This window comes from Crassostrea angulata, chromosome 3 (genome assembly GCF_025612915.1).
Source record: "Crassostrea angulata isolate pt1a10 chromosome 3, ASM2561291v2, whole genome shotgun sequence".
NCBI lineage: Eukaryota > Metazoa > Mollusca > Bivalvia > Ostreida > Ostreidae > Magallana > Magallana angulata.
This window is the reverse complement of record NC_069113.1, coordinates 7,830,482-7,857,986: the sequence shown is the minus strand read 5'-3', so window position 1 is coordinate 7,857,986 and position 27,505 is coordinate 7,830,482. Positions and strand designations below refer to the sequence as shown.

Below are 27,505 nucleotides of genomic sequence, written 5' to 3'. Positions count from 1 at the left end.
TTGTACTAGCATAATTAAATATCTTGCGAATTACCTTAAGATCGCATACCCTATTGCCCAATATCCTCTTTCCTTTGTTTTGGTAAATAGAAAAGTTCTTATACTCTTCTTAAATGTAATCAATATTTCTTGGCAATCGTTGTTCATAATTCAGCTATGACATTTACTTCTGATATTTTTGTAGCTGTTTGATTCAATGCCTCGTAGCAAGTAACTGTACCCTGCGAGTGGATTCGATTCAAGTGGAATGGGTATATTTGTATTATATTTATAATTTGAAAGGGTAATTAGATCTACGGTAAACTTGATGTGCTTCCCCTTAAACCGACTTTGTCGGATTTCCCAGCGTTGAATTTGTCGCCAATTGCAAGGAGCGCACGCTGTCGGCTGGCGATTGTGGCAACTAGATTTACCATTGTCGATTAAGAAGACATTTATTTTATACAAAACGGTTAAAAATTCGATTTGTCCTACTACATTCATTAAAGAGCTTTAATGTTTTAATGATATCATACTGAAGATAAGTATTAGTTAGCTGCAATCGTCATTGTTAGTGTATTGTGCCGTTGCCAACCGTTCCATTAGTTTCACCGTTTCAAGATGATGTCGCCAACGACGCAACGTTGATGAAAAGCGCCCATAATATTATAAAAAATTCTCATTACTAACAAAACTTGTAGCAAGTATACGCTTACAATGTACATGTATGCATGTCATATACCGTATAACGGGTAATTTTACTGCTGTGATTTTTTACGAATTTGTCTTAAAATAGAGAGATTTGAAATTTTCCTATCTCGTTACATGTAACATAAATAGCTGATGGGAATGCACTATCTGAGATTCAAAACTATCCTCCGTAAACCTTGTTTCAAAATGACAACTATTGACATCCATTTCAAGTTTCTATTCACATTTAGGTGATGGCATCTTATCTCTGTTACTAAGCGTGTATAAAAATGTAATGTGTCTCACTGACTTTAGCATCGCTTCTGCCCTCTCTTAGGTGTTTAAAGAAAACCCGGCAGAGAGTTAAACATTTAAACCATATGACAGCGCCAATTGATAACAGGAACTAGTTATTCATAATGATCTATGTTCTAACTGGGGAAAGCTGTATATAAATGGTTATCAGAAATCATTATATACATCAAACGGACAAATTTGAGCCTTTGATTATTTTTTCATGTTCACTTCCTTAAATGTTTATATCAGAAAAAAATTCCATTTTCAAAATAACCAGTTACAGTTCAGTTGTGAGACTAATTTTATGCTCATTAATATTTTTATCAGTTGAAACTACTTGTTCTGTTTGGGTGAAGGTGCCACTGTTCAGAGAGTTTCCTTTATAACAGAGGTCTTACCGCTAATAAATAGAGATGTGTACCTTGCGAACAAATGATAAGATACGTATTGACCTTTAAATGGTCACATATGTATACTTAAACGTTTTGTTTTAAGGATTGCTTTTGCTTTGCGGATCTTGATCGACTTAGATAGGTATGTATTTATCCACATATGTTATATTAAGAAAAGAAATATACTAAGGAGAGATTAATTTCATATTTCGTGCGTTGTCAATTTTCACTTGTCCAGAGGGATGCAATTACGGGAATTGAGTTGCATATAATTAATGAAGTGGGGAATTTTAAAAGCATGCTTTGAAGCAAGTATAATGAATGAAGAAAAATTGTGCAAAATCTTAATTAATCCTCCGTTGTATATGTATTGAGGTACAAAATTAACATACATCTAACATCCATCCAGCCTATTCGCATTAATAATTAAAGACAAAATTATATAAATGATATAGTTTAACTGAATTAAACCTTTTACATAAAACGAAACAAACATAATTGTCTTTTCATATCACTATGATATGAGATCTTTAAATCACGTTAAAGCCAATTGTCATGTCGCAAAACGACGTCTTTACATTGTAACATCGTATAAATATAACCACTATAACAAGACCTTGTTCTTTTAGAAGGGCGTAGCTATTTATTCCTTGCGTCAAAACAAGTTAAAAATGACGTTGTTTCAAGCGAATTATGCACCGATTGCGTTGTCTTCGCTAGAAAGCCAGACACATCTTTTTGATATGAAAGAGCCATGGCTAAGTGGCTAGGAATAAAAGAAACACCTCTACGTCACATTGTTGTTTGATACAACTACCCAAAGTCTAAGATCGTGTTAAAATGGTTCTATGTTAAAAGCTGTGAATCTTACTTTTTAACCAATATGCAATATTACCTGGTACGTTTAAACAAACTATCTTCTTAAAGAACTGACTGAATTCTGTGTTTTGGAACCAACCACAGAACGAGTTATCGTTTTTTAACTGAGTGGACCTGTCATACCTTCATTATGTTCCTGAAGCCGCTAGCAATAATAACTTTCAGGTAAAAGATAATCAATTTCATAAATTGTATTAGCATGATTAAATATCTTGCGAATTACCTTAAGATTTCATACCCTATCCCCTAATATCTTCTTTCCTTTCATACGTTTAGAGAGAAAAGTTATTGATAAACTATTCTTAAATTACTCTGGTATTTATTGGAAATCGTTTCTCACGGTTCAGCTATGATACTTACTTGTGATTTTTGTTGTAGCTATTTGATTCACAGCCTCGTAGCAAGCAACTGTACCCTGCGCGTGGATTCGATTCATGTGGAAGCGAATTTTACCTTAGAAAGGGTAATTAGATCAAAGTTAAACTTGAGGTGCTTCTCATTTAAACGACATTGCCGGATTTCCCTGCGTTGTAATCGTCGCCAATTTCAATAAAATCACGTTGCCGCTGGTGATTTACCAGATTTACCAACCCGATTTACCATTGCCGATTAAAAAGTTTTTATGTTATACAAAACGGAAAGTTTATCTTCGATTTGTTCTCTTACAATTATAATTATATTATACAGTATTTGCAAAGAGCTTTAATTTTAAGTGATATCATACTGATGATAAGTATCAGTTTTAAGATGCAATCGTCCTTATTGGTGTGTTGTGACGTTCCCAACCGTTCCATTAGTTTCACCGTTTCCTAAAAACGTCGCCGGAGAGGCAACGTTGATGAAAGCGCCCACAGTTTTATAAATAGTTCTTACCGCCAACAAATTTGGTAGATTTTAAAAGTTTGTTACAAGTACACATTTTCTAAGTATATTTATTTTCCTACAAGGTGGTTTTATATTTACTAACTTTCCTTGCTTTTTAGAAACAAAAAAATACATTTTAAACGTAATTTGGTTATTTTTTTCAAGTATCTAGGCTAGTGGTACGAATTCGAGTGGTTATCTGACCGGTATGTAGATCCAGATGCATTATACGAAGACTACACACAATTATACAGGAGACAAAAAGACGGTAATATAACCATCACAACACACGGAAGGTAACTATACCGTAGACCAATACTTATTGTAGGCTCCAATTTTTGATGATCAAGTGTACACTGTTTTATGAGTATATTGCACTTCAATGATCATCAAAACTCGTCGTTCATCCAAACAAAGATATTCACACAGATTATTGATGAAATCACAGTAGGTACATTTAGGAAAATTACCGAGCAGGATGTGGTTTTATAAAACAGAATATATAAAATACATGTACAGGAATTTGTGGACACAAACACAACTATTTGACGTATTAAATTTCAGATTTGAAAATATTTAGTTTGTCAATCAGAAATCACCAAATTATAATGCTTTTTGAGAAGTGAATTGAATACAAGAAAAGCAGAATTACTCTAAGTGATATGTATGTTTTCAATACATTTATATCTTTTAATTTGTTTTAAAATGGAATTTATTGAAGAGTTTTGTCTTAAATGCCTTCATCATAGATCTTACCTGGCACATTTTTGTTTAATCGAATCTAAAGGGTTTGTTAGAATTGGATTCTTTTCAAAGTCTTTAAGGATTGAGTTTTTGGGGAATGGTTCTGTTCACGAAGATAGAAGATCTGTATTGTTTAATTGAATATATTTTTTAATCTTCAAAATTGTCAGGGTAAATAATGTCTGACTTTGTTCTACAACCCCTTCTAATGTCTTCTATTAAAAAAAATCATATTCACGCAGTATACTGACCTGAATATGAATAAGATCAATTTGAAATAATGAGTCAAATATATAGGATTTTCTGTCCTGCATTATAAATAAATACTATGAATAAACTAATGCTGTATTGTTTATTCAATATTAATTAAAACATTTTTATTTTGGAACATTATTGTATGCAAGAAGTTCTACAAGTTTTCTCCTAGAATGATTCCCCCGATATTTACCAAAGAGCAACAATTAAAAATCGAACTTTTTTGACAGAGATCCATTTAATGGCCACGGATGTCTCCAATTTTCTTCTACCATCTACCTTACAGTCACACCGGGGAAAATGTTGTTTAATTATTTAAATCATGGTATGCTCTTTAAAATTTTAAACTCGTTCTCTACTCAGTTTAGACTTATGCGGAATGATAAACAAACGTTATATAAAAGCGGCCCTGATAGGTTTCAGCATTTATGTACGTAAAGGAAAAATTTATTTATTGTTTTAATTGCAAGTAAGATAATGTTGTTTATTAACTTTAACGCACTGCCGGATAAAATAAAATAAGAAACTAAACACAGAGAATTGTACAAAATTAACACTTTATAATTTAAACTGAATAAAAGATAAATATATCTTTTCTTTTTATCTCTGTAGATGATGAATATGTCATCAAAAGGAATGATATAAAAAGGGATTAATAAAATATGTTGTTTTCCAAAAATCGAAATTATTAAATTTTACTTATAATAACAATTGAACTTATCTTTAATGGAAATATCTCAAAACGTGAATATAATTAGGTGTAACAAAGCAATTAACAAGAGGACAATATCCTTAATAAGGTCAAATAATTTAAAAACCGTTTGATTCGAAAAAAAATAACTTTTTCAAAATATCTCGGTATTCTGCACGTAAAACGAAATCGACACTAAATACTTGATCTATTATTCTTTTGACACTTTCTGAGCAAAAAATACGTGACTAAAAATCAAAACTTATGTACATTTCAAGATCTCATTTTGGACGTTCATTTCAACCATTCAGAATTACTTTACAACGAAATTTTATAAAATACAATAAAGAAAGAAAATAATTTAAATTTTCAATTATTAGAAAAACCCTATTCTTAATGAGACTTAAAACATAACTTGTAAAGATGACATTTCGTTTTGAAATGAATTTTGAGACGAGCTAAGTTGATAATATATTGATAATTAGGTAATGAATTTCAGGGCTTCTCGTCATATTTGGAACAACGCAGTTCAAATGATTGAAATATTTGTTTATGACCACCTTAACATTTATATATCCGATATTCTCGAACTTGCTAATAGTCTTTATCTTTAAGGGAACATAGAGAATTACTGGGTAGTTGAGACAGACTATACCAACTACTCAGTGGTGTATAACTGCATTCAACTGAATTCTGACGGCACGTGTAAGTCGGCTATGGCCTGGGTGTACAGTCGCCATCCCAACCTGTCAGACGATTTGAGGGCGAGAGTTAGTCACGTGATAGAGTCTCTATGTTTGGATGAAGCCTCGTTTTATAAAACCACTCACAACAATGGTAATACAATTTTACCTATCCCTTATTTTACGAGTGATTGGTGCGTTGTCTTTACAATAAAACTCCATGAGTGTAGTTACAAATGACGAACACTGATGAAATAAAAAGTCACAATTTTGGTCAAAATTCATTATTCCGGTTTAAATGTATTTACAGTGCTACAGTTAGGCAGTTCTAATAGTCGACCAAAACTTTAGTGTAAGTCGTCAGCAAGAAACATAGCTTAAAATTCTATGTCATGTAAATTAAGCTTAATTACTTTACGTTTTTGTGTACATTTTGAATAAAGAAAAAATTATTTCACTTTTTAAAATCTAAAATGAATGTATTTAACGTTAAGAACTTATTTATGCACAAAGCAGATTAGAAGATAAAACATCAGCTTGAAAAAAGATTTTCTCTGGGATATTGAACCATGTAAATAATTACAGGATACGAGACTTGATTTAATGACAAAGAATACTGAGCCCTGTATTTTGCTTATGAATATACGACTGACACTCAAATTTTGGTTGTTATAGAAATAAATCATTGTAAACAAAATAAAAATTGAAACATAGAATTTGATCAAAATTGTGGCCATGCCCCGTTAAAAGTTTATACTTGTTTTCAAAAATTTAAAAACGAATGATTCTTGCTTTGTGATTTCTAAATATAAAATCATTTCTTTGAGTTTCACAGAATTTGATCACAATCAGTTCAATTTCCGAATAACATTATTAGATTGTTGTTTATAACTTTGAATCATGTTTGGGAAAGGCAAATTGTTCATAATTATGAACATAACAGTTTTAGCTCACCTGCGCTGAAAGCTAAAGTGAGCTTTTCTGATCACTTTTTCTCCGGTACGTCTATCCGTCTGTCTGTCTGAGATTTCAAGCTTGTTAAAAAACGCCACACTCTTTTTCATAGGTAGATAACTAGACGGTAAAAATTCTTACTTGTACGGAAGCATCCTCAAGTAGTGTAGATTTAAGTTTACTCAAATCATGATCCCTGGATGTAAGGTGAGGCGACCATCGGAGAGTCGAATTTTTCTTATCAACTTTTTATCCAGAATCTATTCTACTACATTGCTAAGCTGTTTGTATATAACTTCATAAAACTGATCTTATTATGGCTATTGTTGCTCAAATGAGCAATGTGGCCCATGGGCGTCTTGTTTAAAAAAAATGTAGCTTTCAAACGATTTGCTGGTGCCGTTATCATTGTGAATTCATTTAAAACAGTTATTAAGAAAGATACAGAAATTAATTTTCCCCCATAGAAAACATATTTGCAAGTATAAGTATAGAAATGCGAAAAAATTAAATAAAGATAAAGTTACATTCATTCGGAAAGAGGTCCATGTGAATAGGCCTAAAGGCCTCAAAACATAAACAAAAAACTTCAATCTGGCAATGGTATTTATTTTTTCGAAGAAAATTTTAAAAAACTTTTGAAACATTGCCTGTTTTATATAATTATACACTAAATAAACCGAAAGTAGAAAATGTGGTAACATTTTAATATAAGTATATTTTTACAGGTTGTTCTGTCGCACCCAATCCGGATTCCGTTGTCGGTTGATTTGAAATATGTATAGAAATTATGTTCTGAAATAAATGAATTTTCATTAGTCGTTGATTTCTTGTTCGTGGTTTTATTTGTTTTCTCAGACAATAAGATAGGTGTCACGTTGTCACGTGATCCTGTTGTTGTACGTACATGTACAGTGATACATCTACCTAAGTAAGACTTCTCCAGGAGGACAAAATTTATAAGGGGATTTTTCGATCACCCATGTTCAATTTTGTTAAAAAAAATAAACTTGTATGTAAACAGATGCCCAAATTTTTTAATTTACCGGCTTGGTTAGAGAAAATATATCCTTTATAGTCAGTCCTCTGGGGAGAACATAGTATGACCGAAGGCTAATCATATGACATGTTTTTTTTAAACTAATTAGTTAATGATGATATTACTATCATGATAATTGTTGTTAGGTACAGACTAACCTGCCAGAATATCGAATCAAAGCACAGCATTACTGCCCAAAAAAAAGGAAGCTAAGATTTGGCATTGAAAAGTCATTAGCATCTATATGTACATATTGTTCCAAGTAATATCTACACAATATATTCAATTTATCTTTGAACGTATTAAAAGGTAAATTAACATACCGGGACGACAAAAGAAATACCTAGAAAATACTTAGTAGAAAAATTAAGCGATTGCTTGAAAAGTAACGTTACAATTTTCATAAATTATCTTTATTTTTGGTGTATATCAGTTGACACTTTTTATCAAAATTTATATGAATCGATATACAGTACCAACTTTTGTTTGCGTGCAAAATATTTTCACGAGATTCGTCTAATTGTCACAAATATAGAAAACTAGAGTCATGTGCAGAGCAAGTTGGTTCCAAAAAATGCAAACTTTTAAATTCACATAGTTCATTTTCCACAAACAAGAGGAAAGCTGTCAATGTGACAGCAAACCGGGTTTCTTTTTGTGTGAACAGTACCAATGATCCATTTGTCATTAATTAATTATGCGAAAATTACCAAGTTTACTTTTCCCCATAAATTATCAAAAACCATAATTCAAGCAATATGCACATTTCTGATATATGTACACTTGTTCTGCAAAACAACTTCCTACTATAAAAGCTGTAGGAGGGGTTATCCATACAATACAGGGATACCCTTTTGGCAAAAAGAACCATACCCATCCTCGGTGAAAGAATCTTAATCTGTGAATTAAGAGTTTTCATCTTACCTTTTTTGGAAGTAAATAGAGAAAATCAATTTTAATATTTTAAAACGATTTATGCAACAGAACATATCTTGTTTAAAGGTATGCTGATTTCATGCAATTGCTTGTACATTTATCTAATGACACTACTTATACTCCTTGGGTGAAGGTTCAACTGTATAAGTAAGGTTTACATGATAACAGAAGTTGACGATCTTTGGCTATATGACCTTCATTGACAGACTCTTGCAAAATCGCGCATAGAAGGAAGTCGATCTTTACATAGACCTTAACCAATATTTATGGAAAGGTCAAATGTACAAGTACATATTTATCCGATCTGCTTCTGAAATCTCGTTTTTATGTCTTGCTTTGAAGAATGTGATCGACGTAAATATGTATGTATTTAAAAACTGAATTCCCTTTTTACAAAATGTTTTTATACAAATTCTTTTGAATTGTAATTGTTAAATTCTGTTTTCGCAAGAGATTTTATGGTTTGGGATTTCATTGTGGCACTATAAGCACTGAAAATAAGACGAATTGCTACCATAAATAACGATTAATTGTACTACTTTTAAACTTTTTCACTCAATTCTTTTTTTTTTCTAAAGTTATAATGTTTTTTAAATAAATATCAAATCAGAGGTTTAATTATTGCAAAATTGTATACGAAAAGATATTGTGATTTAAACTTATATATTGAATTATTTCAGTCAAAAGATGTCAAAAGAATTTTCCCTCTGTTACTTTTGTGCTGGTGGATATCTTCCAAATTCAACCAAACTTAGCGCAAACCTTAGTTAGATAATGCATGTAATGAATAAAAGATTGGCATTCTAATTCCAAATCAGTATATTAACGCCCACAATGACATATATAATTTCACTATTGAATATTTTTTTAAACAATTTTTTTTTTAAATTTCTGTTAAATATTGTAGACTTTTGCCTTAAAAACCTAAGTCTCAATTTCTGAAAAAGGTAAGGAAAAGAGAAGACTAGCTTATGGTCTTCAACATGATGATTTAGTCGGATCCTTTTTATTATTTTTTTCAGACTTGTGGTTCCATTTCCTTATTTTTCCTGAGGATATCTAACACACCTTTATAATGTTCCGTCCGCCGGTGGCAATGGTTATTTTTGGGTAAGTTTATAATTTTATGACATTCATTAAAATAGTTTCCAAACTCTGTTTGAAACAGCAGAATGTAACGAATTTCCGTCTGAGCTGTTTAAATTCACTTTCCATGTTGTGAATTTTGAATTTACTGGGTGGGTGCAAAAACAAAATTTATCACATAACAACTTGACATGTTATAAATTTTGTTTGTGTACCCATTTAGTAAACTCAAACTTTAAAACAAGACACAATCATGAAAATAGCATAAAATACCATAAAAGTCAATATCAATTGATTTTACTTGCGCATGATACATATACATAAGAATCATTGAATGTTAACGTGCAGTGCTTATTGTTGACATTTTTACAAGAACGACAATACCGAATATCTAAATTGATATGTTCAAGTCAAACAAATTGTGAAAAATCTGTATTGTAGCGATACTCGGGCTCGTTTAACTTAGGAAGTTAGGGTCTTGTACATGTTTCAAATCTTTTTGCATGCTGGTATTTTCTTGCATTCTTACATTTAAAATTATAGGTCCACCGTCTGCAGAATAACCCCTTCCGAACAAAAGCCTGTAACGTTACATATTCTCTCTCTCTCTCTCTCTCTCTCTCTCTCTCTCTCTCTCTCTCTCTCAGAGAATTTTTCGGTGGCGTTTCTTTACAAAAAAAAACATTCTTTTTCTTCATTGGTGTCTTTTCAGATCCCTTTGCCATGAAATTAATGTTCATTAACTTTTTTACAGCAAATTATTTTAAATTTTCTACAGTATTTTCATAATTAGAAATTTTCAAAAGAAGAACTTTTTTGTGCATTTTTCTCGTACAATGTTGATTCTAATATCCCTGCTGATCTACAATAATAGTATAACATAGCTTTTAAATGGTTTGCATTCAAACTTTTTTTAACCATGTATAGTGCCAATGCCCTGCAACTGAGTATTTTTTTTAGAGTTTTTATTTTTCTTAATTCTAAAAACATTTGAACGCTTTGGATCCCTTTTAGATATTTGGAAACGATAGTTATATCGAATTTAAATATAAGTTTTGATGTCAGGTTAATTTATTTAAATGCACTCATGATAAACTTTTGCAATTTTCTATTTGTTAGGTTCAGATTTTTTCGTAAATGTTTACGTAAATCATCCAAAAAACGCTCAGTCAACAGTTAATAGTGTCATATTTGTATATAACATCGACATTGCCTAAACTAATTAAAACTGCAATGACATTATGTATCATATGTCGTCAGTATTTCTGATGATAGTGATATCATATATGAAATTATCCTTTCGCCGTTTACTACCAATTTACGTTTGATATTTTTTTTTGTTAAAACCAAACTAAGAATTCATGTATTTTCATGTTAATATACTGAATATTGATTAACGTTGACTGGAGAGCTACAATATTCTTTGAATTACGATTGTTGTTGCAATGTAGCTGTTTGATCCAAAGCCTTGTAGCAAGCATCTGTACATTGCGCGTGGATTCGATTCTAGTGGAAAAGAATTTTACCCTAGATATGGTATCATTAACATGTATATCTATATAACACGGTTTCTCAGAGAAAGATAAAACATCATATATATCATATCGCGTCCCTTGAATAATAACGTCTTTCAATTACAGTGGTGAGTCCAAAACCTTAACTTTTCAAGTATATATTTAACGGGGTTTTTTTCATTTGTTGTAGTACCTTGGTCGATGGTATGAAATACAGTGGTTCTCTGACATGTATTTTCCACAAGATGAACTTTACCACGACTACTCACAGGTATTAAGCAGGAGACAGGATGGCAATATAACCGCGACATCTCACATCAGGTAAACCAAGGCAGATAAAGGGAAAGACAAGGTAAGAAAAGATACAGTGTGCAATTGAAGTTAACCATTTGGGGAGGCAGTAAATGTATACATGTATTTTAAAAAAAATTAAGAATTTCTTCTTTGAATGTACATGATTCTAAAAGATATCTCATCAAGAACGTTTCACCAATTTGAAAAAAATTCTCTGCCATGTATCTGTATTCATGCATTAAAATAAAACAACATCAATCTTATTCTTTCATTATTAATATTTTGTTTTCAGTTGGTTAAAGAATTCATTTAACATCAATGTTCATGTATAAAACTTTTCATATTCTTTCTTCAAATGCATGAAGAAACCAGGAACCTTATTTCACTTGCTTTGCAATGGACACGTACATTAGATAAAACTACAAAACTGTGTCTAGTGGCACAGCAATATATAGCAACAATGCATTCGAATAAACTGTAAGCACAAACTGGCCTGAATTTTGAAGCTTTGACCCAGACTTGTAGTTATGGGTCTTGGACAAACTCGGCACATCTCAGCCTATTTATTATAAAAAGTTATCTCGATGATTGGTCCTCGAATTAGCCGAAATTTTCCAAATGTACTTAAAGGATTATAATAAATGTGATATTTCATTTTGTATTTCAATAGTATTTTATATTTCAAAAAACGTACCATAATATTATGTACAAAATTCAAGTTAAATTGAGACCACGCCAGTAAATTTAATGATTTAGAATTTTTTAAAATTAAGAATAATCTTCACTCAGGGTTTAAGATTTCAAAACATAATTTTACAAAGTACAATACCTGAGGTCACAAACAGTTTGAAGATCCAAAAATTCCAGTAAAAGAGACAAATATCGATGTCGATACCAACTTGATCATTAGCCTCGTAGAATGTCAAATCCTGGAACTTGAAAGAATTCGTAATATTATTACATTATGTTAAAAGAGTTTTAATTTTTTAAAAAATGTCCTGATTTTAAAAATAAGATGGAGAAATGTTGGAATAATTTGAATTTTGATGTTTAATTAGTACGATAAAAAAAAATTTAAAAAATATTGAAATTATCCATACTTCACTGTTTTCAACTCTCAAAGGCATGGGAAAGAGTGTACAATTTTGACGGATTTTTTGATAATTATTCAGATGTCATCAGTGTAAAATGTATGTCATTGACCAAACTATTTTAAAGCGAATAATAGTTCTACAGTATTAAGGCTGTCCCACCATTTAAAATGTTATTCCTTCGACTATCAACTCCAAATTATTGCTAACGACATATTTATGACGTTGTCTCTAACATTATTGAAATATGAAAGTGTAGATGCTGTTGTACTTTATACTGAAGTGAATAAATGATTATTACAAAAGCAACCGATATCATAATAGCACTTTCTATAGTGGTATTGTTTGGTCAAAGGATGATTTTATATCTGATGGCTCTACTTTTTCTCTTTAGGTGAATGTACATCTGAACAACTAGAGTTGCATTGATAAGAGAGGTCGGGTTCTGAAATTATTCTTGTGCATTTGCGTGCAAAATCTTGATATTTACAGCATATTTAAACGCACTGTCTCTAGGGGTCGCTATTGCTCAAAGAAAGTTAATCCTCGACATAGATAAGTATGTATTCAATCCATATGTTTTATCTTTATGAAACAAAAAATTATATTGTTTTCCATTTACCAAAGGATTTAAAATTTTACCTTTTTTTAAAAATTCAAGGATTAAAAGAATACTTTTTTGAAAGTTAATTTACTTCTTCCAATCTTTAGGCAAGCAATTAGCTATAAAAAGTAGAAAAGATATATAAGTATAAGAAAGGATAAAGCTCGACAGGAACTAATAGATAAATTGTGAATATTTTTCTTTTCATTACCAATTACACACATTGAGTTTGCTTAGTCATTAATATAACAGTAATGTGAATATAAGTTTTGAATTTATTAACTTTTTTATGCTTTACGAAACACAAAACACAAACGCAAATATGCATGTGTATCATATCATTCAATTTTGGAGTATTTTAGTACGAAAATCTAAACACTGATATCACAATTACTGTACAGTCACAACGTAAGAGCCTTCCAGTTTTAATATAAGCAATTAATGTTCAAGTACATTTTGTGCATTTATTTAATTTGGGCTGTAACTTTCATCTTTGCTTTTTATTGATTTTTGTACTACTCAACTGTTCATGAATTCGACAAACCGAGATATTATTTTGCATCTATGACAAGTATGATCATTTAACTCATCTATCTTATACACTGTCGGAGGGAAATTTTATGTTTCAGTGTCTTGAAACCACCACAAGCACAAATCTGACTTCCATTATGTTCCTTAAGCTGCTTGCAATAGCAACTTTCAGGTAAAACCATTTTTAAATGCACCATGTATTTAAACAACAAAACATTTTCGACTTTGGCCATGTTTTTCCTTTCTCCACCACATTAGCCAGTTTCCTAACGGCTTTGTAGTGTCTCAACCTGTTACAGACCTTTATCAATGCAACTGAACACCTGGATAAAATAAGCACCAAAGTGCCCTTTTTTAGCTCATCTGAGCCAAAGGTTCAAGTGAGCTTTTCTGATCACAATTTGTCCGTTTGTCTGTCGTAGTCGTCGTTGTCGTCGTTGGCGTCGTTGTCGTCGTCGTTGTTGTAAACTTTTCACATTTTCATCTTCTTCTCAAGAACCGCTGGGCAGATTTCAACCAAATTTGGCACAAAGTACCACTACGTGAAGGGAATTCAAGTTTGGTCAAATGAAGGGCCACGCCCTCTTTAAAGGGGAGATAATTGAGAATTATTGAAAATTTGTTGGTATTTTTCAAAAACTTCCTCTCAAAAACTATTCGGCCTGGAAAGCTAAAGCTTGTGTGGAGGCATCCTCAGGTAGTGTAGATTCAATGTTGTTCAAATCATGGTCCCCGGGGGTAGGAAGGGACAACAAGAGGGGGATCAAGTTTTACATAGGAATATAAAGAGAAAATCTTTAAAAATCTTCCTCTCAAAAACAATTAGGCCAGAAAAGCTCAAATTAAAATGGGAGCATGCTCAGATAGTGTAAATTCATGTTTGTTCAAATCATGGTCCCCGGGGGTAGGGTGGGGCCACAATAGGGGGATCAAGTTTTACATGTACATAGGAATATTTAGAGAAAATCTTTAAAAATCTTCTTCTCAAAAACTATTAGGCCAGAAAAGCTCAAATTAGAGTGGAAGCATCCTCAGGTAGTGTAGATTCAAATTTGTTCAAATCATAGTCCCTGGTGGTATGGTGGGGCCACAATGGGGGAATGGATTTTTACATAGGAATATATAGAGAAACAATTAGGCCAAGAAAGCTGAAATTGGTATGTAACCATCCTCAGATAATGTAGATTCAATTGTGTTCAAATTATAGTCCCTGGAGGTAGGGCGGGGCCACAATGGGGGATAAATTTTTATATATAGAGAAAATCTTTAAAAATCTTCTTCTCAAAACTATTAGGCCAGGAAAGCCCAAATTTGGTTGGAAGCATCCCCAGATCGTATAGATTAAAGTTTGTTTAAATAATTGTCCAGGGGTAGGGTGAGGCCACAAGGGGGGATGAATTTTTACATAGATATATAGAGAAAATCTTTAAAAATCTTCTTTTTAAAGACTGTTTGGCCAGAAAAGCTTAAACTTGTGTAGAGGCATCCTCGGGTAGTGTAAATTCAAGTTTGCAAAATCTCAGTCCCTAGTGGTAGGGTGGGGTCATGATGGCGGTTTTAATTTTTACATAGGAATTTATAGAGAAAATCTTTAAAAATATTCTGGGAAAGTTTTCGGTCCAAAACTCAGTACATAGTGTGAAAGATAATGTTATGCAGATTTAAGTTTGATGAAACCATGATTTCCTAGAGAAAAATGGGGCCACGAAATGGGAGGGGGGGGGGGGGTACATAGGAATAGAGAAAAATCTTCTTACAGGTACAACAACAAAAGGGGCTTGGTATTTTACCAAAAAAGAGGTGGATAAAAATTGGCAGATTTTCGTTTTTTTGTTTAGCAAGATATACTGTACTTAGTTGTCAAGGTATTTTGATACTGTAATGCTAATTTGAACAGAATTAAGGCAATTGTTGCTCAGGTGAGCGATGTGGCCCTGGGCCTCTTGTTACACAACTTACTGATGGTGATTAGCTGGTAATGGTAGGGAATTATGCACTGATCTTATTGGAAACTCAGTATATATTTACCCCCCCCCTCCCCCTCCCCGGAAGCTACAATCTTAATCACATTCCTGTCTGTCGATTTCTGCAGTGCGTGATTTTCTGACTTCTACAATCCTTATTCTTACATTTTCTTCTCTGTCATGTCAGTTTTGGTCAGTTGTTTGAATTGTGACTCTCCAAGCCCTTTCTGGTCTGAGCACGTGCTGTCCATTATGTCTTTTTTTTACAGCATGCTTTCAGCTAGGTATAGTGCTGTCTTACCTGTATACTTGTTTCTCGACCCTGTCTCAGTGATTTTCTGATCTATTGGATATCGTAAGATCATCATCAATCTATTTTTGATCACTTATAACTTTAAAGTTAACTATATTTTACATGTCCAATTCAAGTAAAACTTGGTAGAATTCATTACATTTTCTTACTTTAACTGCATGCCCATTTAAAGCTTAAAAAAAATAATTTTTGGACAATTCTATTTTATGAAAAAGTTATACACAAACTTAAATATTTGCATATTATTGATATTTTATAAAAATTACTTGTATAGATTTATTTGCCAACAGTTAAAAATCGGATATTAATTCCTCACATTCACTTTCCCCCGAATATTTGATTAGAAGAGATGTATCACTTTATGCTTTGAAAATCGATGTTTACTGTATATCATATTGTCTTACGGTTTCTATAGCAGTTGTATATGTCAAAGCATCGTAGCAAATAACTGTACACTGCGCGTGGATTCGATTCAAGTGCAACCGAATTTTACCTTAGAGAGAGTAAGACCAACTTTCAAGTTTCATATACACTTTTCGTGGCCAATATGTTATAGGTTTTGAATATTTGGTATTAAAAATGCTCTGTATATCTCCAGATATACAACTTATAATTTTCTCTAGCAGTCTTCTGGTGTAAGTACTATCAACCAATTTTGTTTTGTAAAAAAGGTACATTTCAAAATATTTCAATTTAAGTATCTAGGCCGATGGTACGAATTGAAGTGGTTCTCTGACAGGTATGAAGCACCAGGTGAAATGTACCAGGACTACACACAATTTTACAGCAAACGACCAGACGGAAATATAACCATTACATCACACGGCAGGTAAATTAACGTTATGACCTTTAGTAAAACTGCGGGGCAGTGTTGATTCGTGAATAAGAAATAGAGAAAAAGATATATGTATCACTAGAAAAAAAAATAAAATTATTCAATCAAAATCTGTTTGAGAAAACGAATACAACCATTTCATTCATTAGTAATTTGAAAAAATGTGAGTTACAAATAGTTTTAATAAGGCATTTGAATACCGAAAGCAGAATTGACTACAGCGATTATAGTATGTGTGTTTGGACATTGGAATATGATATGATTATATCATGTATACAAGCATGCTTATGGAAGTATATTAATTGTAAAGAATTTACCTTTTTATTAATTTTAAATTGTTAACATTTATCATATTTGTAGTGCATAGCAATCGAATGACATGATCGGCAATCGAATTCTATATGAGATATCAGAACAATAAAATTTGGATTTTTTCGATCAATTTTAATCTTCTAACATTGTTTTCATATTTAATATTTCTTTTGAAGAATCAATCTGTTTACGTATACCAAACTGGAAGATGTGATTTTTTTCATATGGATGCATATTTAAATCACTCCTCCGGAAAAGTTTACTTACTGACTATGCATTCCAACAACATCAATTAAAAGTTGTTTATTATTTGGTTGGTTTATTGGTTTAAGTTGAGTAAAGTAAAAGAAAGTTGAATGTCTTGTTTCTTAGACATGAATGTATGAAACAAATTCTATCCCACCCAACCAAAACTTTTTTTTTCTGTTGCATTTTAAGAGAGAGAGAGAGAGAGATTTAATTTTAATTTTTATGTTTGTTTTTTTTTATTAAATATTTAAATATGACAAACTATTTGCGCTTTAAACACTAATAAATGTATATTTAACAATTAAAGATAGGACATTTCTTATTCAGAGATCCAGCTAATGGCCATGGTTGTCTACAGTTTCATTCAAGCATGATTCTTACGGACACTCCAGGAAAAATGTTTTATAACTATTTTAATAAAGGTATGTTTTAAGATATAAATTGTTATCTGCTTATACCATAGTCAAGTCAATCGGTGTTAACATTTAAAGAGTATGAAGGTCTAAATTGAGAATAGGCTTACAATATGGTTGAATGTTACAGGATCGAAAAACTTTCAAAATGATTTCATTGCTAAAAGATACATTTAAGATTCTTAAATCCTTGAATATCTGAAATGGAAATAACACTTAACTAGTATGCGGACTAGATTGTTTTATAACAACTTTTTAATATACTTTTTGATTTTTTCTTCAAATGTTTAAAAAAAATCCCAACCATATTTTAAAAACTGAAATAAAATAAAATTACTTGATATTTCGAGGAGCGGGCAGGGATAAAAATCGAATCTGAAGTTCAGAAAATGTGGCCTTAATTCTTTTTGTTGCAGCTGACGGAAGAAAAACAAACTTATTTTTTCGGCTTTTGCATATATGTCCCATATGCATTTATAAATTGAATTTAATGTCAACCCTTATTCGCATATACATATATAATGATTTTTATCTTAACACGTGGGTGGTGTAGTAGTTCTAAATCTTGTTCCTTTCTGGAATGTTCTTTTCATTAAAACTAATTTGCGCGTCAAAGAAACGAATTGGTGCATTTTTTTAACATTTGTCAAATCTTAAATTTTTGGTATTTTTTAAAACAAATGATGTTAGATATATAAAAAGAAATATTTTAATACAAACTCCCACTGACTATAATCTTTCAAAACGTGCTACCACCTTACTCTCATGTTGGCTATTTCGGAGGAGTTTATAAAATACGAAAGTTGGTTTTTGATAAATTGCACAATGATGAACATTCAAAACACGCGTTGAGAGCTGTCAAAGCTTTTAAAAGAAGTAACTATGGTGCAGGAATTTCGTAGTTTGTTGTTTACGACAATCATGCGATAGTTTCCATTTATGAAATGACGATTGTTTATTTTGCAGGCAAACTAGCGGACTACTGGGTAGTAAAAACCGACTACATCAATTGATAAAAAAAAAGTGTGGTTAGCCTCCATGTTGCCTAAGTTAACAAGGTCTTATTTCAAATTACTCGATATGATTCACCCACTTCTAGTAATCTACAGTGAAGTAATTATAAGACATTTAATGCTATATGCATGTAAAAGAAAACAGTAGATTACGGTAAAGGTACAGTCATGTGTAATTGTCAAATATAACTGAACCCCGAGAAGAAGAGTTCTGTAAGAGTTTTTACTCCAAATTAATTTATATATTCAATGGGTTGAGTATCACGTTGTCCCGTTGTTCTAAAGTGAAATATTATTATCTAAGTGAGACTTCCTCTAGACGGTAGGTCAGAGGTTGAAACTTCACTCGATGGACTGGCTAAGCAATATATAGACAGTCTCTCTCAAGGATAGTTGGCTATATAGAAAGCCATTTACCAACAAAAACCATTCTTTTTCCCTTTGTAGTATCCCCATACCCAATATAGTTTCCGGAATAATTTTGTTCATCATTAGAATGAAACATGTTAGCAATAACTTGTTGTTATTACTGATAAGGAAGATCATTAGATAAAATATGCATATAATACCGTCAATGATAGAAACGGTGCAATGTGTAAATTATCGTCATCAGACCTGTATGAGTCAAACTGCATGCAGATAGGCATCCTAAGTACATTACCTTTGTGAAAAAAGAGAGAATTATTAGAAAAGTCATTTTAATATTACCAGTTCTCGACTGTAAATGCAATCAAATTAACATAATCAATTTGGTTTTCTGATAGCATTTCTTATTGTATTTATGAGTGAGTGCATCTGAAAAACGGGAGTCATACGTTGATCATAAAATATTCAAAATAGTAAAGTTACAAACAAATAGGTGCCAAACCCACCCCCTTGACAACCAAATTATCACCCCCCCCCTTTCCCCTGCTAAAAAAATCTAGATATGTGCATGTAAAAGTTTTCAACAGATTTACATGTGCCATCATGCGTTTTACATTTTTTTGCAAAAGAGGCGAAATACAAAAATTAATCATATTTTCAAATCAAAAGATGACATCATGCAATTATCATTTGTAAGTATGCTGATTTCATTCTATTAGAGGCTTGAAAATTTATCTCATGGCACTACTTCTTCTCTTTGGGTGAGAGTGAACTATATAAGTAGAGTTTCCTTGATAACAGAGGTCGATTTTTGTTCAAATTACCTCTATTGAACGAATTCTTGCATTATTAAGCAAACTTTTTCTAGGATCTCTTTTGCTTTGAAGAACCTGATCGACGCAGAAACGTATGTATTGAAAAGATGTTATTTGTAAATAGGGTTAAAACAAATACTAGTAATTCTTTTTTTACCAAATGCTTTTTAATTTGTATTTGCGGAAATCGGTTTTCGTAGGACATTTAATGGTTTAGAAGGTGCCACTTGTGACATTTTAAACTAAATGAAGTGATCAAACTCATTTGTTCCAATTGACTGAATGAAATTGACTTGTGGTCACTTATTACTGAAAATAAGACAATATACCCACGTAAATAAATTGGGCTATTGTTTAGCTACGTCACTTTTTCTCATTGTATATTTTTCCTTCTATGATTTAGTTTTGGTTTTTTTTCAAAAGGGCAATTTAACAATATAGTCAAACCTTTGAAAGATTTGGTTTGTTAGTATTGATTCAAAAAGGGTCAGTAGGAGTCCCTCATGTTTCTAATTATCATGAACTATAATAGCTGATTTGAATCACGACCTTTCGAGCTCAAAATTGGATCTAAATTCAAAACTGTAAATTTAATAACATTATTTAAATAAAAATTGTCTATATTCCTTGGTCCGTTGAATTCACTCATTCTGTTATAGATAAACACATTCTGGCAACCTTTGCATGATGTTTTTGTTTCAGAAGATTTAAATCTAATTTAAATAATAATAATAAATTAAAAAAGTATTAATTCATGTAATAGGTGATGAGTTTAAACAGCACATCTAATGCAAAGGAGAATCCTTTCTATATTGCAGTACCTTTCAAACGTTTTTTTTCTTTTTGTGAGGACGTCTGACATACCTGTAAAATGTTCCGTTTGCCGCTAGCAATGGTTTCTTTGAGGTCAGATTCACATAAATATTAAATTATTTTACATTTGATTATTATTAAAAAAAGTGTTCAAACTCTAGTCGAAACAGAAGAGTATAACGAATGTCCGTTTGACCCTTTTGAGATGGATTCATTTATTGCAGCGTTCTTTACAAGAAAACATTTTTTTTAAACTTTGGAGTCATTGTACATTTTAATTTAATTACCAATTAAGACCAAGAAAGGATATCAGTTGAAAATACAAAAGCTAATTGTTCTTAAGATAATATTTGTAACATTTTATTACTATTCTTTAACACTGCGATACCTAATGCTTTTTCGAAGCTATCTACAGATTAAATGAATTTTCTATTTCTGAAAAGGTTTTCTTTTATTGACTTTTAAAGAATAGAACTCCACAGAGAGAGAGAGAGAGAGAGAGAGAGAGAGAGAGAGAGAGAGAAAGAGAGAGAGAGGGAGGGAGGGGGGAGCACCATTAAAAGAAATATATAAATGTTGAGCCTTTAGGTCAAGAATAGATATCATATCGTTGATACTTTGAGTTTCTGAATTTTTTATGTTTTGTTTATAATCCCACAAACATAGGAATTGGCTTTATGGTAGATATCTTTATAGATATTTTTAAATTCTTTCTATTTCGTTGATCAGGAGAGTAAATATTGTATTATTCTTATCAAACAGCTACGTTTACTTAAAATCGTTGTTAAATGTTAAACAACTACATTGGCTTCTGATGTATGTTGTAGCTGTTTGTTTCAAAGCCTCGTGGCAAGCAACTGTACACTGCGCGTGGATTCGGTTCAGGCGGTGGCGAATTTTACCACAGACATGGTATTACTCGCGTAAATTTTTTAGATGTAAAGGTTTTTTAAACACAGTTAACTTAAATAAACTTTTTTTAAATCAGAATTTGTGTATTTCAAAATATATATTTTTTGTGCTGTAAATGTCAAAGTATGCATTTTCTTTTTAAAGCATTTACTAGTTCGTACTAACTACAAATTTTCTATGTAACAAAATAATATATATATATTTTGAGCATTTTAATTGTTTTTAAGTATGTAGGGCAATGGTATGGAATAAAGTGGTTTACCAATAGGTATGTAGCACCAGAACAAATTTACCGGGACTTCACACAAGAATTAAGCAGACGACAGGATGGTAACTTAACCATGACCTACCATGGCAGGTAAATCTATCATGTGCATTTAGAAAAATTGCTGTGCATGATGGAATACGGAAAGAAATTGACAAAAAAAACAACAAACGGCTATATTTCTCTTATAAATTCGTTAATAGGAAATATTTTGTTTAACAATTGAGGAGTGTTGAGTAACAAACAGACTGAAGGTATTTGAGTTAAATACCGAAAAGCTGGGTTTATTTAAATGAGCATGGTACCGATTTTTTTTTCCAGATTTTACATTACTATGTAAATTTAAGATATTTACCTTTTCAAGTTTTAAGCGAAAAACAGAGCTCACATTTCTTTGTAATGTGAACAAGCTCAGGACATGCTTGTTATACACAAATTCTCGGGCAGAAAGTAAGAGAAGACAAATATAGAGGATGAACGAAGGAGCGAGGTTTCATTTTATGATTTATTTCTGTTTGCTATGAAATTCTAAATGGTATAAAAATAAAAAATAATAAAGGACTAAGTGCGGTTTTATGCAATTTTTGCCCCCCAAAATCAAAGTTTTAGAAAGAGCTTTAAAATAAGATGAAAGATAGTTAAAATCATATTGGAAATAAAGGTGTAAAAGGTTATCACCACAGTGACGTCATAACGTAGAAATGACGTCATGAATATTGCATTATTTTGATAAATTGATGTTTTGTAGCAAAATATGGGTGTTTTCCGATGGTTTTTCGACTGGGAAACATCGAGCGCAGGCTTGCTCAAGTACCATTTTTTAGTATAATATGTATAACTATTTTAAGTAAAACATATGTTAAAATTGCACTTGAGCAGACCTGCGCTCTATACTTCCGAATGCAAAATATAGAGCAAAAATGAGAATATCTCCATTTGTTTGCAACTTTGCGGGAATTATGTCATTTAGATGACGTCATAGATAAAAAGCGAGTGAGCAATAATGACTAAAATCAAGATTAAAGTTATAGGCATCCTCTTTACAATGATTTGTGAAGATTTCATTCTTATACGATACTATTTAAAAATTGGTTGAAATCGGGGGCAGATATTTGACCAAACCGCACATAGTCCTTTAATTACTAATATTACAAATCAAATAATGTATACAGGGTTATTTTTGCCAGGGTTATTTTTTTGCTCTTCTACACTTGCAAAGGGTTTCGCCTCGTCTCTAATACGCGCCACAACAGTTGTATGATATTTTCTTTTTCTATTTAACTCAGTAATTTTAAGAATGTTTTTGTCCACCGACAAAGACGAAAGAGGCAAAAAATAGACAATGCAAATATTTCTCCGTATAACTGCAGAGACCCAGTCAACAGCCAGGGATGTATACAGTTTTATTCCACCGTCTATCTTACAGACACTCCAGGAAAGTTTCGGTTAGACTTTCAAGATCATGGTATGTATCTGTGTATATTGTGAAATGTAATACCAAAATCCTATACATCAGATTGAAAACGTACATCAGTCTCTTTTTAAAAATATGATTTTATGGCTTAGATATCGATTCACGCTTTTCATATATTTGCATTTTCTAATAGCTTGGAAATATAAAGACTGTTTTGGTTGCTGGAAAGACGTATAGAATTTAGAATTAACAGTACTGTTTATCAATGCAAAATGTTGTCATGTTGTAAATTTTGAATTTACTGGGTGGGTGTAAATACAAAATTTACAACATGACAACGTTGTCATGTGGTAAATTTTGTATTTACACCCACCCAGTAAATTCAAAATTTACAACATGACAGTTTAAACAGAACAGTAGTATGTTTCTTATTCAAAGTTATCTCTGAAAATAAAATATGCATTTTGTGAATATATTGTTCATAGCAGACTTTTTAAATCGTGTATTTATCGCTCACTGATTTTAAAAATAGCTCTTTGACCCACGTAAATGCAATTGCTTCAGATATTTTTTTCATAAAGTACCCATAAATTGTGTATTGTTTCCAATATGTTTATATCATGATTGGTAGAATCCTTTTGAGAATGAAACACATGCATAGGAAAAGTTAACTAAAAATGAATAAGCGATACAATTTTTATTGCTTACTGTTGAATTATTTTATTTCGAATTCCGTGAAATATTTTCAAAATTCTTTCTTTTTCATTTGCAATTACCACAATAATAATTTAAAGTAAGCTGTTTTATCATCATTTGTTGATTTGGGGTTGTTTTTTTTTGGGGGGGGGTTCAAAAAATATAACAATGAAATTGGAAAATTATTATTTAGACATGTAAATTTGAAAGAGGCAAACCATGAAAGTGTATATGAATATGTACAAAAATGTTTTCACTTTCTTGTGAGAAACGTGTAAAATGTTTATTTTTTAAATACTATTGTAGTGTCGTAATGTTTTCCTGTTTATAGATTGTATGGCAGAGCCAGAAGGCCTATTTTTTCACAGACTTTCCCCTCTCGGGTCACTTATTTCCAGCAGTTTGTTTTCATTAAATTTTCAAATCGTGTACATTTTGCAGGAAATTTTGTGGATTACTGGGTTGTAAAAACCGACTATACCAACTACTCAGTGGTATACGAGTGCAGTAAACTGAACGACGACAACACGTGTAAGAAAATTATAACATGGGTCTTCAGTCGCCACCAAACCCTGCCAGAGAGTTTAATGGCGGAAGTTGATCACGTGATAGAGAATTTGTGTTTGAATGAAACACAGTTCTACACAACAACTTACTCCAAAAGTAAAACCTATTTTCATTTTTTTAAATGGGTGCTTCATATGTATTGACGCCATATTTTAGAAGTGTTCTTTGTAAATATTATTAATAAAACTAGATACGATCTCGTTACGAGTAACGAGTAGGTCTTCCGTTCAATTTTTAAACGATACGATTAAAATGTAAATGAAATTTCAAATTTCCCCCTCAACCACTCCCTTTCAGATAATGCATACGATTGTCGATATCCCTTGAAATGCTTAACAAAGAGTTTTGCTTTTTCACATACAGCACATTTAAGGTTTAAGATTTTAGTCCCCTAAAATCCCTAATTACGTTATTAATTGGTTTAGAAATTCGTTTTACAAAGTGCTATTGTTACGACCAACAACTTTGTTTCTATAATGCATTACAAAATCTTTATCGCTTTTAAGTTATTTGTAATAGACTTTACGAGTATCTTGGCCCCTAATTTAAGGGGCCAGTCCTATTTTCTTGAGTTCATTTGAACGGTCTCACGAATACTAACATTTTTTGTTCTTACACTTATCTAGAATTGTTGTTCATTTTTTAGATACAAATGATTGAATATTTTAGGGGCCAGCCCTCTAGATCCTTAATGGGGACAGGCATTGGTGTTTTGATTAATGGAATCGATTAAAATCATCAATGCAAGCATTTTCTCTTCAACAATGCTTAACAAAATATGTCTATTTTTCTAGATAAATTGTGTCAAAGTTTTAGTACTTTGGCCCCTAAAAATCCCTAATTACGTAATAAATGGGCGTGGCAACGATCTTGCCTAATAGATATTGTTACGGTCAACAACTTTGCTTCTGTAATGCATTACAAAATCTTTATCGTTTTGAAGTTATTTGTAATAGAGTTTATGAAAGTCTTGACCCCTAATTTAAGGGGCCAGCCCCTATTTCTTGATTTTGTTGGAAAGGACTTTTGATTATCTACCACTTTTATTATATATGTTTTGACAAAATATCAACTCATAAAAAGATACAGATCAAAACGTATGAAAAATTTGATTCGAAATTCGTACCCAATTTTCGAGCCTAGGCGAGCTCATAGAAATGGCGCCACTGGCGCTAAAAAACTACATTGTGCACAACTTTTACCTATGGTCTACCTATCCTGAAAATTTCATATTCCTATCTCTGATAGTCTCTGAGTTTATGTCTGCACAAAATGGGTCGTAAAAACTGACAAAATCGGCCGTAAATCGGAACCGGAAGTGCCGATTTTAAAATTTCAAAAAACTTCTAGAATTATGACCACTGGCAATCATCTGTGAAAAAATGGTCGAAATCGGCCGAATAGTTTTCGAGATATCGCGTGCACAAAATTTTGGGAAAAAAATAATAATAATAAGAAACAGTACGAAAACTATAAGGTCTTCCGTTGGAAACGGAAGACCTTAATTAAATCTTACCTGGTATTAGAAAGCTGATCAAATTCTCAGTATGGTTTCTTTTACAGGTTGTTCTGATTCAACCAGTGCAGAATCCGTTCTTGGCTAACTTGGGACTTGTTTCGATGTAAATCAAATATGTTTTAAATAAATTATTAAGCAGCAGTCCTTGTCAGCACATATAAACAGAGAGGGACTGGAGATCACGAACTGCTTATAACCTATCCATAAACATATGCTTTTTATTTCTACTGAGAGTTCAACAGAAAACAATAGGCGTTGTCATTATTTGATTGTCAAGTATTCAGAATCTACTTTTTGATTCTTTATCGATAACAGTATGAATGGATTACAAAATGTATTTATTCTATTAATACTTTATTTACAGCTTAATGCTTGACACTTTTCCTTCATACTATTAATTCCTTTTGCTTTCTTTCCAGCATATTATAATGCATTATTTTTCTTTCCAGCATTTGATACCTTATGAATTTATATAGCATAATATGCCCCTAATGTTTTTCTGTTATCAATTATTTTAATCTTGTATAGCTCGTGGGATATTTTACATTTGATTCTCAGCTTACTTGATAGTTTCTCGATTAAAGCGTTTTCTCATAAGTTCAATATACACATTTAGAACACTCCTGAGATTTGTATTAATATCCAATATGACATCACCTGCATTACTTAGCAACTTTCAATTTTTTTATCTTGTGAATATGTATGCAGGGAATTTACTCCCTCAGAATTGATCTGTTATTTTGTATAAAATATTCGGCTATTCCGTAAACAATAAGAAATGATTTATATTATGGAGATCAAAGTACATTTTTTCCCCAAAAGAATTGAATTTCATGTGCTTATGTACAGACATGATGAAAAAAATTATTCGATAGTTATGATTATTTGAATATCAGTGTAAAAATAAACATACATTCTTGCTTATCTATGTAGTTGCTAATATTTAAATTTTTGTACAATGAAACGCTCTTATTTTTATAATTAAAAGATTTATTTGGTTTGAATTCGAGAATATGGTTTATATCTAGACACATACTAATTCCTCATCATACCATACCAGCTCGTTTGTTTTCAATGTCACTGTATTTAATTTAAAGCAAAGCTTGTTATTTTTTTTCGTTCTATTAAGTTTACTCCCGTTTCTTGAATATGATTGGTTAGGAAAGATTAGAGGTAAGTGACCTTCTTCCTGTAATCAGTGATGTACTGGTAATTGAACTGTACCCTTGGTTGTCCCTTCCACGTTCTCAATATTAATAAATCATATTCATTTGTATTTACAAATTAATTTACTACCGATTTATCAAAAATCAAATCATAGAATTTGTGATTTATGCATACTTTTTTTAAAAGTGCGTTAAATGTCTCGATAACAAAACATGTTGATCTATCTTCATAACGCACTTTTAGTTTCTTTCCAAAGTGGGTTGATTTGGTCCTTGATTTAACACTCTTTGGAAAAAGAAATTTCAGAGTGCGTATTTTTTCAAAGTACTTAGGTTACCCACACTGCAAT

At 31.6% G+C, this 27,505-nt stretch overlaps 3 protein-coding genes across 3 annotated transcripts; all 3 read left to right on the top strand.

Annotated features, from left to right (window-relative positions):
- The first annotated feature begins 1,355 nt into the window (after positions 1 to 1,355).
- Positions 1,356 to 7,254, top strand: LOC128177988 (retinol-binding protein 4-like). The gene is given in 7 exon segments (XM_052844937.1): positions 1,356 to 1,500; positions 2,286 to 2,402; positions 2,616 to 2,700; positions 3,267 to 3,397; positions 4,331 to 4,425; positions 5,407 to 5,628; positions 7,157 to 7,254. Coding segments are annotated over 6 exon segments (609 nt in total). The 5' UTR covers positions 1,356 to 1,500; positions 2,286 to 2,367; the 3' UTR covers positions 7,198 to 7,254.
- Positions 7,255 to 13,660: 6,406 nt separating this feature from the next.
- LOC128175664 (apolipoprotein D-like) lies at positions 13,661 to 18,622 on the top strand. The gene is made up of 5 exons (XM_052841465.1): positions 13,661 to 13,695; positions 16,219 to 16,303; positions 16,499 to 16,629; positions 17,524 to 17,618; positions 18,576 to 18,622. The coding sequence occupies exons 1-5, from the start codon at positions 13,661 to 13,663 to the stop codon at positions 18,620 to 18,622; spliced, it is 393 nt and encodes a 130-aa protein (XP_052697425.1).
- Positions 18,623 to 21,431: 2,809 nt separating this feature from the next.
- On the top strand, positions 21,432 to 26,908 carry LOC128177878 (retinol-binding protein 4-A-like). The gene is made up of 5 exons (XM_052844777.1): positions 21,432 to 21,528; positions 21,756 to 21,886; positions 23,164 to 23,258; positions 24,345 to 24,566; positions 26,034 to 26,908. Exons 1-5 carry the CDS (start codon positions 21,526 to 21,528, stop codon positions 26,072 to 26,074), a joined length of 492 nt encoding a protein of 163 aa, XP_052700737.1. The 5' UTR covers positions 21,432 to 21,525; the 3' UTR covers positions 26,075 to 26,908.
- Positions 26,909 to 27,505: the final 597 nt, after the last annotated feature.

Bases quoted from the DNA above. Each gene is read 5' to 3' on its own strand.
- LOC128177878 (XM_052844777.1), top strand. The intron at 21,887-23,163 runs GTAAATCTATCA...GTATAACTGCAG, and splicing joins ACCATGACCTACCATGGCAG to AGACCCAGTCAACAGCCAGG. The intron at 24,567-26,033 runs GTAAAACCTATT...TTTCTTTTACAG, and splicing joins CACAACAACTTACTCCAAAA to GTTGTTCTGATTCAACCAGT.
- LOC128175664 (XM_052841465.1), top strand. From the start codon at position 13,661: ATGTTCCTTAAGCTGCTTGCAATAGCAACTTTCAG. The intron at 13,696-16,218 runs GTAAAACCATTT...TTTCTATAGCAG, and splicing joins CTTGCAATAGCAACTTTCAG to TTGTATATGTCAAAGCATCG. The intron at 16,304-16,498 runs GTAAGACCAACT...TTTCAATTTAAG, and splicing joins CGAATTTTACCTTAGAGAGA to TATCTAGGCCGATGGTACGA.